The sequence below is a fragment of the Ambystoma mexicanum genome, chromosome 11, assembly GCF_040938575.1.
Source record: "Ambystoma mexicanum isolate Mex_15411 chromosome 11, UKY_AmexF1_1, whole genome shotgun sequence".
Classification (NCBI taxonomy): Eukaryota; Metazoa; Chordata; class Amphibia; order Caudata; family Ambystomatidae; genus Ambystoma; species Ambystoma mexicanum.
This window is the reverse complement of record NC_090934.1, coordinates 156,876,429-156,892,137: the sequence shown is the minus strand read 5'-3', so window position 1 is coordinate 156,892,137 and position 15,709 is coordinate 156,876,429. Positions and strand designations below refer to the sequence as shown.

The 15,709-nt window shown below is 47.0% G+C and overlaps 1 protein-coding gene across 2 annotated transcripts in view; it reads left to right on the top strand.

Annotated features, from left to right (window-relative positions):
- MYOM3 (myomesin 3) overlaps positions 1-15,709 on the top strand; it is a 450,074-nt gene that overhangs the window by 151,751 nt on the left and 282,614 nt on the right. For both annotated transcript variants that reach the window (XM_069622682.1, XM_069622681.1), the window contains one exon: positions 7,035-7,130. In XM_069622682.1, coding sequence (XP_069478783.1) covers positions 7,035-7,130 — 96 coding nt within the window. The remainder of the gene's footprint in view (positions 1-7,034; positions 7,131-15,709) is intronic.

Here is a 15,709-nt window from a genome sequence, read left to right as displayed (position 1 = left end):
TTGCTTTTCGTCTTGGGAGGATTTTCGTCTGCAAGGCTCCTGCCTGGGGACTCTTGCTTGCGGCCTACTTGGGCCTAGTTTCTGGGTGGTGGTACATAACCCATAATATGGGGGTCGCGGGGCCACAGAGTGTCACAAGAAGCATTAGTTATACATGGTGGCATCTTCATAGTGATAGGTAGCGAGGAAAGTATCAGCAAGCATATACACAAGCTCTTCAGGCTTCTTGCGTTTCTGCGGTGCGGTAGAAGGCCTATTTGAAAAATAACAACGATGCATGTCCGTGGGTATGTCAGTCCGCTACATCATAGCACTGAGTATGTTCTTCGTGTGGGTTGGTGTGTGAGTGACCAGTGTGCATGGTGGCACGTGTGTTCTTGTCTGTTGGCTATGTCGTCATGGTAACTCTAACAATGTGAATACTTGTGGCTGTTGTTCTAGTCGAGCTGGTCCATGTCGCAGGCGTCGGCTTGACGGGGGCCTGGTAGTGGGCATGCTCCTCGTGCATGTGTGCCACGAACACATGGTACCTGGTTGTTTGGTAAAGAAGGGAGTTGGTCGAACTCCTCTCGTGGGGGTGCTTGGGTCGTGGTCCCCTAAGCCATGGTCTGTATGAGACTGGGGGGAGGGTATTGTTCCATTCTCCCACTTCAGTTCTTTTTTGGATTGTCCCTCAGTCCTCTTCTAGCCGATTGAAGCCACATTTTTCAAATTCCTATTTCAATATCCTGACAAAGCTGTGTGATGAATTTGGCGAAAATGAACTAAACATGAGAACTGGGATTCCACTGTTCACCTCTTTCTGCCCCAATCAGTTTTGTACAGTGGCACTAACACTTAAAAGTCATCTTCCACCCATTGAAAACTCACCTGATTTAAATTACTTGATTTTGCTGTTCTTCATGTTGAGTCTACTAAGAACCTTTTGATGCTATTGTTTTTTATTCACACCGTAGTTATTCTTAACCCGATGAATCCTTTTAAAACCGTTTCTTTATTGACTGAAATAAATACGTCCAAACCTAAAGTTGATGGCTGGAGGGTTTTGAACAAATCATAACCACAGGCACAGCTCTGGTTAACCCTCCAGACCATCGTTCTTCGCCTGCCACGCCATTACAGAAGGGGAAAGACCAATGCAAATCAGGCTTAGTCCCGCCCCAAAAAGGGGCAATCCAGCCCAAACTGCTAGGTCACATCCCTTATGCACAAGACCACAAGCATCCCCAAACATGTTTTAGCCTTGTTGGGCCTCATCAGCGAGGACTAGCTTAGGCCTTTAGCCCCAGCAGTCTCGGGACTCAGATCTGGGCATAACCGTCCCACTTGAGGTGATAATAGCAAAACAAAAGAGGTGATGGCTGGATGGTTTTGAATTAATCCTAACCTCTGGCATTGCTCTGGGCAACCCTCCAGAGCATCGTTCTACACCTACCAAGCTATTACAAAAGGGGAAAGACCAATGCAAATAAGGCTTAGTCCCACCTCAAAAATATATACGTCGACATAAATTCAGTAAATTGTTCCTTATGGATCTGTTGTAGTTTACACCAAGTCATTGAATAACTTGAAAAGTGGCTAATTTCAGTTTATCGGTTCTACTAATGCAAGCATTTTACACATTGGGTTGTTTTCCAATTTTCATATGTGCCAAGAAACAGTGAAGGCCTTTGTTTTCCTTTTTACCTTATCCTGACTTGTTATTGAAATTGACATCATGTTTTATTCAAGCAATAGAACACGAGTGGCGGGGGCATTACCGGAGGCCCCGGGGCATTACCAGAGTCGGTAATGCCCCTGCCGTGAGGGTTCTATTGCTATTAGTATCCCGGCCCGCAAAATTTGCGTGACCGGGGTACTAAAAGCAATTTTGTTCTGTCCCGAAACGCTGCGGCGTTTCAACGCTGCAGCGTTTTGGGACAGAAAAAAAAAGACCAAGAAAATGGCCTCCGCCATGGAAAGGGAAAACGGAGTCCGTTTTCCCTTTCCATGGCAGCCATCGGGAGCGGACGTGCTGGGAACACAAGTGTTCCCAGAGCGTCCGCTCCCGAAAAAGGATTAAAAAAAAGGTAAGTGGGGTTGGGACGGGGGAAAAATAAAAAAAAATAAAGTACCTGCGTCCCCGGCAGGGGACGAGGGAAGCCCCCAGCCGTGTGGTGGCGCAGAGCGGGGATAGCCCCGCTCCGAGTCTACACACGGCTGGTGGTTTACCTCGTCCCCCGGCAGGGACGCAGGATCAAGAAGGTAAGTTGGGGGGGCGGGTGGGAGGGAGGGGAAGGAAGGGAAGGAAAAAAAAAAAAAAGACTTACCCGAGTCCCCGGCGGGGGGCGAAGGCAGCCTCTCAGCCGCAGGGAGGCTCGGAGCGGGGATGGCCCCACTTCGAGCCTCCTCATTGGCTGAGGGGCTGCCACACACCCCGATGGGGACAAAGGCTTTGGAATCCCGACAGTGGGATTCCCTCCCGGGTAGGGACCTGGCAAAAGCCAATCAGAATGCTTGTTGCATTCTGATTGTCTCTCGCCGGGGTACTAATTCTCTAAAAAAGGATGCATGTGTCTGTGGAAACAATGATTATTCCAATGTTACTCCACTGTTTCATCACAGTTTCCAATAGTCTCTGTAATCACACAAAAAAATACTCTAGTCAAAATTGAAAACATCCATTACGTGTGTTAAAAGTTATTAATTTTTTTACAGTCATCCTGTTTCTGAACAGGTGAATTCTCCCCCGTGAGAATTCTCCCTTGACAACGCCTATTTTGTACCTTTGCCTCCCACGACAACCTCACTGGCTATGACACACATGAACTCTTGTGTTCCTGAATAACATTACACATTCATAACATCAGAGCACAAGTGCAGTGCAGATACCGTAGCAATGAGCCAGCAGGATCTACTAGGGCTGATCGGCTGCAACCGCCACTGATTTAATGAGGAATTCGATCTCATCCGAAGATAATTGAGCCGAGTGTTGAAGGAGCCTTTGCACGGAGTTCCTTGTGATATGCAACTCCCCGTGCCTTCTCCATTACTCATCCCCGAGTTCCTTCCAGGGCAGGCATCAACGTTCAGAACGGGGCCCCTCTTTGCAGAGAGAGGGGCCAGCCATGACTTCTCAGATGCTGAATTCCACAGCTCGTGAATCTTGGTCCTTGGCCAACATCCCAACAGTGTTCGAGATTTCTGGTTAATACCCGCAACAGGTGTGGATTCCCCGCGCTCAGTGCTCAGAGGCTCAGAATACGGTCAGGGTTGATGTCACTGGCTTATCGGGCGTCATGGGCCTTGTGTGGAAGAAGGGGTTATGTTCTATTTCGTACATTTGCTTTGCTGAGCGAGCAGCCCGCAGAGTATAATATGACTATGGAGTATATTCTGACTGTAACTCCCACCTTTGTTTTTAATCCAGCTCTATTTTTAGGCGCCAATCCTGTTTTACAAGTTCCATTTTATCTCCAGCTGCCTCTGATTATGGCATCCCAAACTGTCCCCGCACATGGCCTATTCAAAGTGACCCCCACTCCCCTCCTGGAACTAAAAAGTTGTTCAACAAAGAACTATGATGATCTGAAGGGATAGCGATGATACAACAGTAACCCGGAAACGATCTTGTGTCTCCTAGTAAAATATGTTATCGGTATATAAATTGTACACAGTTTTGGGCCTTCGGTCTTGAAGGCGGAACACAAAGCTAGATCGACCAATTGGATGTAGAATTAAAAGAACGCTTTCCTATACATGGTAGAGACACCCTTCATTCATTTGTCGGCCATTTTAAACTTTGGCGTCATTTTGTTGTGGTAAACTTCTGGGTGCTAAAAATCATTCCTTGGGCTTAGCGGTGTGAAAAGGAGAAAGTTTGATTACAAAACAGAGGTACATTTCTAAATAGGGCAGGCCATTATTAATCTGCATTGTATAAGGTAATTCAATTGGGGCTCGTTACGAGTATGTCTGCAAAACAGTGTTAATTCCGCCAGTTTTCAGAGGAATTACTGACGGTGGTATTTCCGCCGACGGAATTAGCTTCGGCGTTAATTCCGCCAGTTCTCAGGGGAATTACCGATGGTGGTAATTCCACTGGTGGAATTAGCCTAAATTTACTGGAATGCATAATGCGGCATAGTGGTAAAAGTGGCAGTAACAGATTTACCAACATGTTTACCACTTAACGTCATACTCTTAATGACCCCCCATTGTGGTTTCTCGAGGTGTCATGGCTTTGTAGTGTTTAGAGAGATGTGGCATCTTCTATTTAGTAATAGTGTGGACTAATTTGCTTAAATAGAATTTACATGAAGGTAAGCCCAAGAATGGGTGTCTGAGTACAGTATATCACATCTGGGGCAGAGTGAAAAGTTTACATTTGTATGACACTCTTATTAACAGGAGTTCCAAGCTGATCTTAAGCATACAAGGTCCATGTGGCAGGGACTCGAGATTGGGATGTTTCAAGGCAGTAGAGCAAGACTTGGAAAACAGCTGACAGCAGCGAACAACTTCATACAAATTTGAGATGAGATGCCACAGGGGAAATTGTTACCTCGAAGCACAGTAATCGACATCTACGCGGGTCTGTATGCTGTTTCTGAATGCCTGCATCATGGCGCGGGGCGCATAAGCATTCTGAGGGGTTTTATGCATGCATTGCATCTCTGGCCATATACAGAAAGTGGCTAGTTATCCCTCACACCTATTGTCCAATAGGAGGAGTTGGCTTGGAAGTATAATGGTGGACCTTGGCAAGCACTAGGCTGGTTTCTTCCAGCCCCCAGCTGGTGTGGTGCCAATCCATGGTGGCCATCTTGGAACAGTATTTTCTTTCCGTGAACACCCCTAATTCGCAGTACGAAAATACTTCAAATTAGCCCCTTCGCTCGGGCCTTTAACTCAGGCCCTGGGACATTACACCTAGGTGTAGCCCGTGGAACGGGTACTTAAAGCCATATTATTAACTAGTTATTTCTGAAGTAGTGGCCGGTATAGTCTCGAAATATAATGCACTCTGACATCGTCATTTTATCAATCCAATTGAAAATATCTCTACCTATAACAATTGGAAGATTTTGATAGGTGAACCAAGAATTAAGAGGAAAAGATTTGATTTGATTATTTTGACATTTTTTTAAATTATTTGTTTCAACATAGCAATCATTAATTCACTAATGAACTATAAATTGTCCATTTCAGGATTACATTCCACATCATGTAATAGATTAGTCATGTCTTAGCACTGGGGGTGGAGGGCGGGGCGCGGGAGCCAATTAAGTTAATCAAAATGCAGTTTGAATCTCACATTCCAAGCCTTCTGAGCAAGCTCTCCCCGTTGCAACCAGGTGCCATCTTCCCTCTCTCTTTCTCTCTCTGCTGCTTCCCCCATCCGCTCCAATACGACAGGGAGAAAAACCCTTGGATTTTCGTCCAGCTTTTATAGTTATGGGACCAGGTCCCCTTTTCATGGGTGCAATATCACGGCAAACTTAACTATGCTCACCCATGTAAACGAGGGGCAGGGGGCAGTTAAAATGGGAGGCAACTCAAGCAGAAGGACTTAGCGGAACAGAGGAAGGAAGGGAGACTAAACCAAGAATGGGGGTCACTGGGGTGTCCCCTATGAGAAATGGAAAGGAGCAAGATGGGGCTACGGGGGAGCACCCTGATGTAGAAGTCGAACAGAGAAAGCAGAGACAGGGGACACACTTCCCCGCACATTGGATGCGTCGAGAGCGCAACAGGCAAGTGGTGGGCGGGGGATGAGAAGTTGAGATGAAGAGGGGACCAGGGATAGCCAAAGGATGTGTGCGAGGCCTGCAGGGTGCTGCCCCTCTGGAGAGAACAGCATGGAGCCATGTAAGGAAAGTGAGCGGAGGTAGGCCGGAGCAGGGGAAAGTGAGGAGACTTGCAGCAGATTCATCGACAACGGGCAGATCACCCATGGAAACCAGACCTTGATCCCTTGAGATAGTTAGATGGTTATCCTCTGCATAGGACTCTAACAGAGGGAGTGCCTTTCTATCAGGTGAGTTAGGGGTGTCATATAGAAACCGGTAAGATAGCTCAGCAGGTTGAGTTCCTGCTGCTGTGATCTGAGTGTGATCTACAGGTCGCAAGTTCGAATCCCAGCAAGGCCAACTCAGCCTTTCATCTTTCTCAGGTCAATAAATGAGTACCAATTTCGGTTGGGTGATATTGTATGTAAATATGTGCTCTGAAAATCACTTTGGATAGAGGTGCCATATAAATAACACATCATTATATAGTTGTATGTATGCATGAGATTTTTAAAAAGCACAAAGCATGCTGGTAAGCAATGGCACGCTGTACATAGGGGACACTTACAGGTAGGGTGTATTAGTGTTGTAATGGTAGTTAGGGTCTGTGGGGGGGAACTTTGGAGGGGGAGACGTAAGGTTGAGTGGAGTGATCAAACACTGGCCAGATGATCTTTAAAGGGACTTTATGTCCTTACTGGAGTGTAGGATGCAAGAAGCCTTTAAGTGTGCGATGGAATTGGAATGCATCAATAAATGACGGAAGGGTTACCCCAGTTATTTACAGCTCTATCAGACAACAGGTACTGTGGTGAGAAGCTCTATAAACATTTGTATTTATTTGTATATCGCCGAAGCCCGCAGGCAACAGGGCGCAGATCAACACACGACAACCAAAACAGAAGAAACAGGACAGAGAAACGGGGGAGATAATAAACCATGTAATTATTATCATTTCCAATATACTCATCACAATGCCACAATTGGTTTAAGTAAGCTGTAGATATTTGCAAACTTGATTCAGTAAACTCTACACATAGGACCGTGTGTGTGTTGTTTTGAAGAAAGACCTGAGCAAGAAAAATACGTATAGTAATGGGCGGGCAGTGGGGGACAAATTGAGAAATTGTTAATGCTGAAGGAATGAGCCCATATAACTGCATGTAACATTCTCAAATTATACTTTTAAATCATGTCTACATTCCTATGGAAAATGATTTCACTGAGATGCACCTTTGTGTTTTCTTTTATTATTTCTCTTAGGTATAAAAATGGAGTCCCAATTGAACTGCGGCTGGCACCAGCTGGGAAGTATAGAATGAGGAACGAGTATGGTGTACTCACACTGGAGATAAGCAGGTAAGGCCAACTCTTGCTCACCGGGGGACATTGGTCACCAGGTATTCCATCCCAACACAAGCCTATGGTACCATTTGCAATTGGATATATCAGCCATTCCTTCTGAAATGCCCAACTTGCATGTAGGGAAATTGGGGTCACTTTTCTAAAATGTTCTAAAATAGAAATATGGTGTTCTTAATGGTATGCGCCTTTTATTTTAGTGACAGGAGGAAATGTTTTGACAAAAAACACCTGCAGCAGAGACATGGTTGCACTGAGGGACAGGTCAAGCATTGCTCTGTCACACGTTTTATTTATTTATTTATTTATTTATTTATTTGCATTTATAAAGCGCACAACGGCCCTGGGGCATCGCAGCGCTGTTACAGTGAGCTTGCTTGGTTACAGTTACATGGTATATGAGAAAAAAACATATGGCATTACATTTAGGTAGATACAGTGGAGCATTTCAGATAAACATTTAACTAACATGATTTAGGCAAGTCCTGGGATTACAGTAGGACCAGGAGATATTTGTCAGCATGGCTAGTTAAAGAGCTTGGTTCTGAGTGCTTTCCTGAAGGCTGTGAGGGAGGTCTCTTTCCTGGCCGAGGTGGGCAGATCGTTCCAGCTTTTAGGTGCTAGGAATGGAAAGCTGGCCCCCCTGCTTTGGCTCTTTCAACAGTCGGGACGAAGAGCTGGTTGGAGTGTAGGGGCTCTCTTGGGTCTGGTGGAGTGGCTGTGTGAATTTTCTCAGCCAGGTAGGGAGGAGCTGAGAAGTAGAGGCACCTGGAAGTGATGGTGAAGGTTTTGTAGAGTATCCACTCTCTGGCAGGAAGCTAGTGGGCGTCGTGTCTGGCCTGTGAAATGTGTTCCCTTTTCGGGATTCTTAATGCCGCTCTAAGTGCATTGTTTTGGGTGATTTGTAGTTTGCTGAGGTTTTTTGTTGAGGTGCCTAGAAATAGGGCATTACAGTAATGCAACTTGGCCCCAATGGTGGCTCTAGCTATGGTTAGGCAGTTTTTGGACGAGAGGTACGGTTTGACTGCATTTATTATCTTAGTGGTGAGTGGTGCCGATGAGGCAATGGCACTGACTTGGCACGTTATTGAGAGGGTGGAGTCCAGGAAGACTCCTAATGTTTTGACTGCCTCTGAGGCCTTGATAACCGTGTTCTCAATGTTAAAAGATTTATATTGGCTGTCAAGTTTTTTGAGAGTTTCCTTTGGTCCTACTAGGAGGATTTCCGTTTCCTCTCCATTTAGGCACAGTCCATTTGCCGCCATCCAGGCTTGAATGAGGGCATACGTTTTGTTGAGTGTGGGCAAGTCAAGATCATAGGAGCCAGAGAGGGGGATGAGGACTTGGGTATCATCGGCATAGATGGTATATGCTATGCCGTGATTGTCCAGGTCAATGAAAAGTTGTAGGGTAAATATGTTGTATAGTGTAGGGGATGTGCAGAAGCCTTGTGGAACTCCACAGTGGATGGTGGTCGGGGGAGCGCAGGTGTGATCTGAGAACACTCTCATAAGTCTTCATTCCGAGAAGAAGTTGATCCAGGACATGGCTTCCTTTGAGAAATGGGCGGCATCCTTGAGATGCCTGCAAAAGACCTTGTGATCGACAAGATCGAAAGCTGCAGGCAGGTCAAGGAGCAGGAGCACCGCTGGCTTGCCGTTATCCATAATTTCTCCTAACTGGTTTTTAAGGTTGAGTAGGGCCGACTCTGTTCTGTGGCGTGGGCGGAAGCCTGATTTTCCCTTGCCAAGGTTATTGTTGGTTTCCAGTAAATGTTGTATCTGGACATAGGCAGCTTTGTCCAAGATTTTGAGCAGAAACGGAACGGTAGTTATGGGGCTATAGTTGTTTGGCGAATCTGGATCTAGGGAGGGTTTTCTGAGCAAGGGGCGAACCCAAGATTCTTTGAGGGTGGGGGGAACAATCCCAGATTGGGAGGAGGCGTTGATGAAGGCTGTAAGGAATGGTGCTCGTGAGTTTGCACCGTCTTTTACAAGGTTAGCAGGGCAGACATCCCCCTTACACAGCGATGGTTTGATTTCTTTCATTTTGGCTAAAACATCGGGGTCAATGACTTCTCGGAAGGAGAAGCACTTTTTATAGTTGTTCTTTGGCTTCTTTAGAGGTGTGTTGGGTGAGCTAGCTTTGTCTAGTGCTTTGTACTGTGAGTCGATTTTTTTCTGGAGGAGGTTGATTTTATTTAGCATGGCAGACTGGATGTTGGTGCACCAGGCTTCATCTTTCACAGGCTCATGGGAGTTAGTAGGAGGGGCTGACAGTTTCTTGAAAATAGCAATTAGCTCCTTTGATTCGGATTTTGCATTTGAGATACTAGCATTGTAGGCTGCTGCTTTAGCTCTCTTAATGGATTTTTTGTATTGAGTGGCCAGAGCTTGGTAGGCCTGTAGCGTGAATTTGTGAGGGGAGGCTTGCCACTTGGTAAGCGCACAGAGCTTGTGGGAGCGAAGTGTTAGTAGTTCTGGAGTGAACCATGAATTGGAGTGTTTATTTGATTTGGCTTTTTTACTCTAGTGGGGCAATGGTGTCTACCACTGCTTTGATTGTAGAGTTCTGCCAGTGGGTGTTTGAAGAATGTGGGGTTTCAGCGCTGAGGCCTCTAAGAGGGGGAGGATCCTGTCTATAGTCAGGAGCTGTGCGGATCTGGCTGGTGCTTGGGGGGCTTTAGTAGTGTTAGTGGTTGGGATGAAGAAATGTATGCGGTTGTGGTCGGTCCAGAGGCAGGGAGTGTTGGAGCTGATGTCAACTGCACAGTAGTGGTCGGCTATCCAATCCTAAAATGCAACCTTTAGTGTGCGTGGGGTCACTGACTCTTTGGAGGAAACTCATTTCCTACAGTGCTTTGGCCAGACACTTGCTTTGTTTGTCTTTCGTATCATTGAAGCCGAGGTTGAAGTCTCCTAGAAGGATTGTTTTGGTAGAGGTTTTTAAGTTATCACCTAGCAGGTGCAGGAGATTCCCTTGGAAGTTGAATAGTGTGCCTGGGGGATGGTAGATGATATGGAAGGTGATGGTGTAGTTAGGAGAGAGGGAGAATTTTGCAGAGAGTGTATCTGAATTCTCACCTACCGAGGAGTTAATGTGCCTAATAGCCAGTGAGTCTTTAGCGATGAGGGCCACACCTCCCCCTTTGCTAAATGTTCTGTCCTGCCGGAAGATGGCGTAACCTAGTGGTAGGGCTAGGCATGTGGCTGATCCTGATGTGCCATGAAGCTATGTTTCAGTGATGGCGGGTATGTCCAGATCCAGGTCAGTGAGGAGGTTGTGGATTTCAGTGGCATGAGCCGGGAGTGATCGAGTGTTGATAAGGGCACATTGGAGTTGAGTAGGTGAGGGTGCTACTGCATCCCCCCTATTGGGGCGGGATGAGGGTCTTGCATCCTTGTGGTAGTTGGATGGGGTCGTGGGCCTCTGTTTAGGGGGAGGAGGGATAGTTGAGCTTCTTCCTTCCTAGTGGGGTTAGGAGGAGACGGTGGGAGGCACTCTTTTAGTAGCTGGTTTCTTATTATGGTGGGTCTAGGGAGGCATGGAGTAATTTCGGGATGCCTTGAGCGGCATCGTGAGATCCCTAAACCCCCGGCTGGTGGGTATGAAGGGTGGTGAGTGTGGTTGTGTGTCAGGTTGTGTAGGGTAGGAAAGGGGCAAAAGAAGGAGGGCAGGAAAGGTGTGGGGAGGATGTGTTTCTGGTTGGTCTCTTTGACCATAATGCTGCAGGTAGGCAGTAGTTAGGTTGGCACAGTAGCTGTACAAATCTAGTGAGGGTGTAAATAGGCAGGCAGGGGCGAACAGGTAAGTACATCTCTGGTATTGGTAACAATTAGGCAGGCAAGGGGCGCAAAGGCACAGTACAACTCTGGTATTGGTAACAATTAGGCAGGCAAGGGGCGCAAAGGCACAGTACAACTCTGGTATTGGTAACAATTAGGCAGGCAAGGGGTGTACAGGAAGTACAACTCTGGTATTGGTAACAATTCGGCAGGCAAGGCAGTAAAGGCTCAGTACAACTCTGGTATTGGAAACAATTAGGCAGGCAAGGGGCGCACAGGAAGTACAACTCTGGTATTGGTAACAATTAGGCAGGCAAGGGGCGCACAGGAAGTACATCTCTGGTATTGGTAACAATTAGGCAGGCAAGGTCGTAAAGGCTCAGTACCACTCTGGTATTGGAAACAATTAGGCAGGCAAGGGGCGCACAGGAAGTACAACTCTGGTATTGGTAACAATTAGGCAGGCAAGGTCGTAAAGGCTCAGTACCACTCTGGTATTGGAAACAATTAGGCAGACAACGGGTGCACAGGCACAGTACAAAACTGGAATTGGTAACAATTACGCAGGCACAGGCGAAAAGGCACAGTACAACTCTGTATTGGTAACAATTAGGCAGGCAAGGGTGCAAAAGCACAGTACAACTCTGTTATTGGTAACAATTAGGCAGGCAAGGGGCGTAAAGGTAAGTACAACTCTGGTATTGGTAACAATTAGGCAGGCAAGGGTGAAAAGGCACAGTACAACTCTGGTATTGGTAACAATTAGGCAGGCAAGGGGCGCAAAGGCACAGCACAACTCTGGTATTGGTAACAATTAAGCAGGCAAGGGCGCAAGGGCGCAAAGGCACAGTACAACTCTTGTATTGGTAACAATTAGGCAGGCAAGGGCTGCACAGGTAAGTACAACTCTGGTATTGGTAACAATTAGGCAGGGAAGGGCGCAAAGGCACAGTAGAACTCTGGTATTGGTAACAATTAAGCAGGCAAGGGCACAAAGGCACAGTACAAATCTGGTATTTGTAACAATTAGGCAGGCAAGGGTGCACAGGTAAGTACAACTCTGGTATTGGCAACAATTACGCAGGTGAGGGCACAAAGGCACATTACAACTCTGGCATTGGTAACAATTAGGCAGGCAAGGGCACAAAGGCACATTACAACTCTGGCATTGGTAACAATTAGGCAGGCAAGGGGGCAAAGGCACAGTACAACTCTGGTATTGGTAACAATTAGGCAAGCAAGGGCGCAAAGGCACAGTACAACTCTGGTATTGGTAATAATTAGGCAGGCAAGGGGTGCAAAGGCACAGTACAACTCTGGTATTGGTAACAATTAGGCAAGCAAGGGCGCAAAGGCACATTACAACTCTGGCATTGGTAACAATTAGGCAGGCAAGGGCGCAAAGGCACAGTACAACTCTGGCATTGGTAACAATTAGGCAGGCAAGGGGGCAAAGGCACAGTACAACTCTGGTATTAGTAACAATTAGGCAAGCAAGGGCGCAAAGGCACAGTACAACTCTGGCATTGGTAACAATTAGGCAGGCAAGGGGGCAAAGGCACAGTACAACTCTGGTATTGGTAATAATTAGGCAGGCAAAGGCGTAAAGTCTCAGTAAAACTCTGGTATTGGTAAAAATTAGGCAGGCAAGAGGTGCAAAGGCACAGTACAACTCTCGTATTGGTAACAATAAGGCAGGCAAGGGCGCACTGGTAAGTACAACTCTGGTATTGGAAACAATTAGGCATGCAAGGGGCGCAAAGGCACAGTACAACTCTGGTATTGGTAACAATTAGGCAGGCAAGGGGCGCAAAGGCACAGTACAACTCTGTTATTGGTAACAATTAGGCAGGCAAGGGCGCAAAGGCACAGTACAACTGTGGTATTGGTAACAATTAGGCAGGTGAAGGTGTAAAGGCACAGTACAACTCTGGAATTGGTAACAATTAGGCAGGCAAGGGCGTAAAGGCTCAGTACAACTCTGGTATTGGAAACAATTAGGCAGGCAACGGGTGCACAGGAACAGTACAACTCTGGTATTGGTAAGAATTACGCAAGCAAGGGCGCAAAGGCTCAGTACAACTCTGGTATTGGTAACAATTAGGCAGGCAAGGGGCGCAAAGGCACAGTACAACTCTGGTATTGGTAACAATTAGGCAGGCAAGGGCGCAAAGGCACAGTACAACTCTGGAATTGGTAACAATTAGGCAGGCAAGGGCGCAAAGGCACAGTACAACTCTGGTATTGGTAACAATTAGGCAGGCAAGGGTGTAAAGGCACAGTACAACTCTGGTATTGGTAACAATTAGGCAGGCAAGGGCATAAAGGCTCAGTACAACTCTGGTATTGGAAACAATTAAGCAGTCAACGGGCGTACAGGTAAGTACAACTCTGGTATTGGTAACAATTAGCCAGGCAAGGGCGTAAAGGCTCAGTACAACTCTGGAATTGGAAACCATTAGGCAGGCAAGGGCGCAAAGGCACAGTACAACTCTGGTATTGGTAACAATTAGGCAGGCGAGGGCGCAAAGGCACAGTACATCTCTGGTATTGGTAACAATTAGGCAGGCAAGGGTGTAAAGGCACAGTACAACTCTGGTATTGGTAACAATTAGGCAGGCAAGGGGTGCAAAGACACAGTACAACTCTGGTATTGGTAACAATTAGGCAGCAAGGGTGCAAAAGCACAGTACAACTCTGGTATTGGTAACAATTAGGCAGGCAAGGGCGCAAGGGAGCAAAGGCACAGTACAACTCTTGTATTGGTAACAATTAGGCAGGCAAGGGCCGCACAGGTAAGTACAACTCTGGTATTGGTAGCAATTAGGCAGGGAAGGGCACAAAGGCACAGTAGAACTCTGGTATTGGTAACAATTAAGCAGGCAAGGGCGCAAAGGCACAGTACAACTCTGGTATTTGTAACAATTACGCAGGCAAGGGCACAAAGGCACATTACAACTCTGGCATTGGTAACAATTAGGCAGGCAAGGGCACAAAGGCACATTACAACTCTGGCATTGGTAACAATTAGGCAGGCAAATGGCAAAGGCACAGTAAAACGCTGGTATTGGTAACAATTAGGCAGGCAAGGGTGCAAAGGCTCAGTACAACTCTGGCATTGGTAACAATTAGGCAGGCAAGGGCGTAAAGGCTCAGTACAACTCTGGCATTGGTAACAATTAGGCAGGCAAGGGGGCAAAGGCACAGTACAACTCTGGTATTGGTAACAATTAGGCAGGCAAGGGTGAAAAGGCACAGTACAACTCTGGTATTGGTAACAATTAGGCAGGGAAGGGCGCAAAGGCACAGTAGAACTCTGGTATTGGTAACAATTAAGCAGGCAAGGGCGCAAAGGCACAGTACAACTCTGGTATTTGTAACAATTAGGCAGGCAAGGGCGCACAGGTAAGTACAACTCTGGTATTGGCAACAATTACGCTGGCAAGGGCACAAAGGCACATTACAACTCTGGCATTGGTAACAATTAGGCAGGCAAGGGCACAAAGGCACATTACAACTCTGGCATTGGTACCAATTAGGCAGGCAAGGGGGCAAATGCACAATACAACTCTGGCATTGGTAACAATTAGGCAGGCAAGGGCGCAAAGGCACAGTACAACTCTGGTATTGGTAAGAATTAGGCAGGCAAGGGCGTAAAGGCTCAGTACAACTCTGGTATTGGTAACAATTAGGCATGCAAGGGCGTAAAGGCTCAGTACAACTCTGGTATTGTTAACTATTAGGCAGGCAAGGGGCGCAAAGGCACAGTACAACTCTCGTATTGGTAACAATAAGGCAGGCAAGGGTGCACTGGTAAGTACAACTCTGGTATTGGTAACAATTAGGCAGGCAAGGGCGTAAAGGCACAGTACAACTGTCATGCGCCGCCTCCCGTGGACATTATGGTCCAGGGTGCGGCTTGGGGACCGCCATTGCAGAGTTCCGCCACGTTTTCGAACGTCGCGGTAACAGTCTAGTGTTTCTTTTTCTGCGAGCCGGGACGCTTATCAGCCATGCCCCCGCAGGGACACAGTACGTTGCAACCCGCTTGGTCAGCTCCCTGACTGCTTCTTTCGGTTGCGGTTACGCTAGTTTTCTTCCTTTTGCCTCTCTCTCCTCTGCCGCCCTTCGGGCCGCTCCTTGCCTTCCCGTTTTCCGGGACTTCTTAATTTTTCCTTTCCTCTTTTCTCTGGCTCCTTTCCGGTTCTTTCTCCGCTCTGTTGTCTTCCGCTGGCCGCCCTTATCGGCTACCTCACGGTTCCTTCAGAGCCCGCCTTCCACCCGGAATCCTTACGATGGACCTCCACTATTGCTGTTTCACACGGAATCCCTACGACGGACCTCTGCTGTTGCTTTTCCACCTCTGGGGTTTTTTGTGCCGGACGGCTTTTTCCCCAGATAGTCCCTCTCGGAAAAGGGGCCGCAGGTAGTGCTATTTACAGCAGTACACTGTGGCTTCCTTTCGTGAGAAAGACACTTTCTCCGAAAAAAAAGAAAGAAGAAAGAAGGAGAAGGATTATTGCGCTAGAAGACCTCAAATATCATCCATTCAAGACCAATCTTCAGGTGAGGAGGAGGAAAGGGGAGAAAGGTTAAGGGTGGAGGTTGAACATTCTCAGAGGGATGATAGTTTGCAACGCCCAGTGGTCAGGATGGCGACCCCGGAACAATTGCAAGAGATGGTGGCCGCTGTTCAAAACCTCTCAGCAGATGTTCGAAATTTATCCATGGAAGTTCAAACCTTAAGGACTGAAAATAACATGTTAAAACAACTGGTTTCTAATCGTGAAC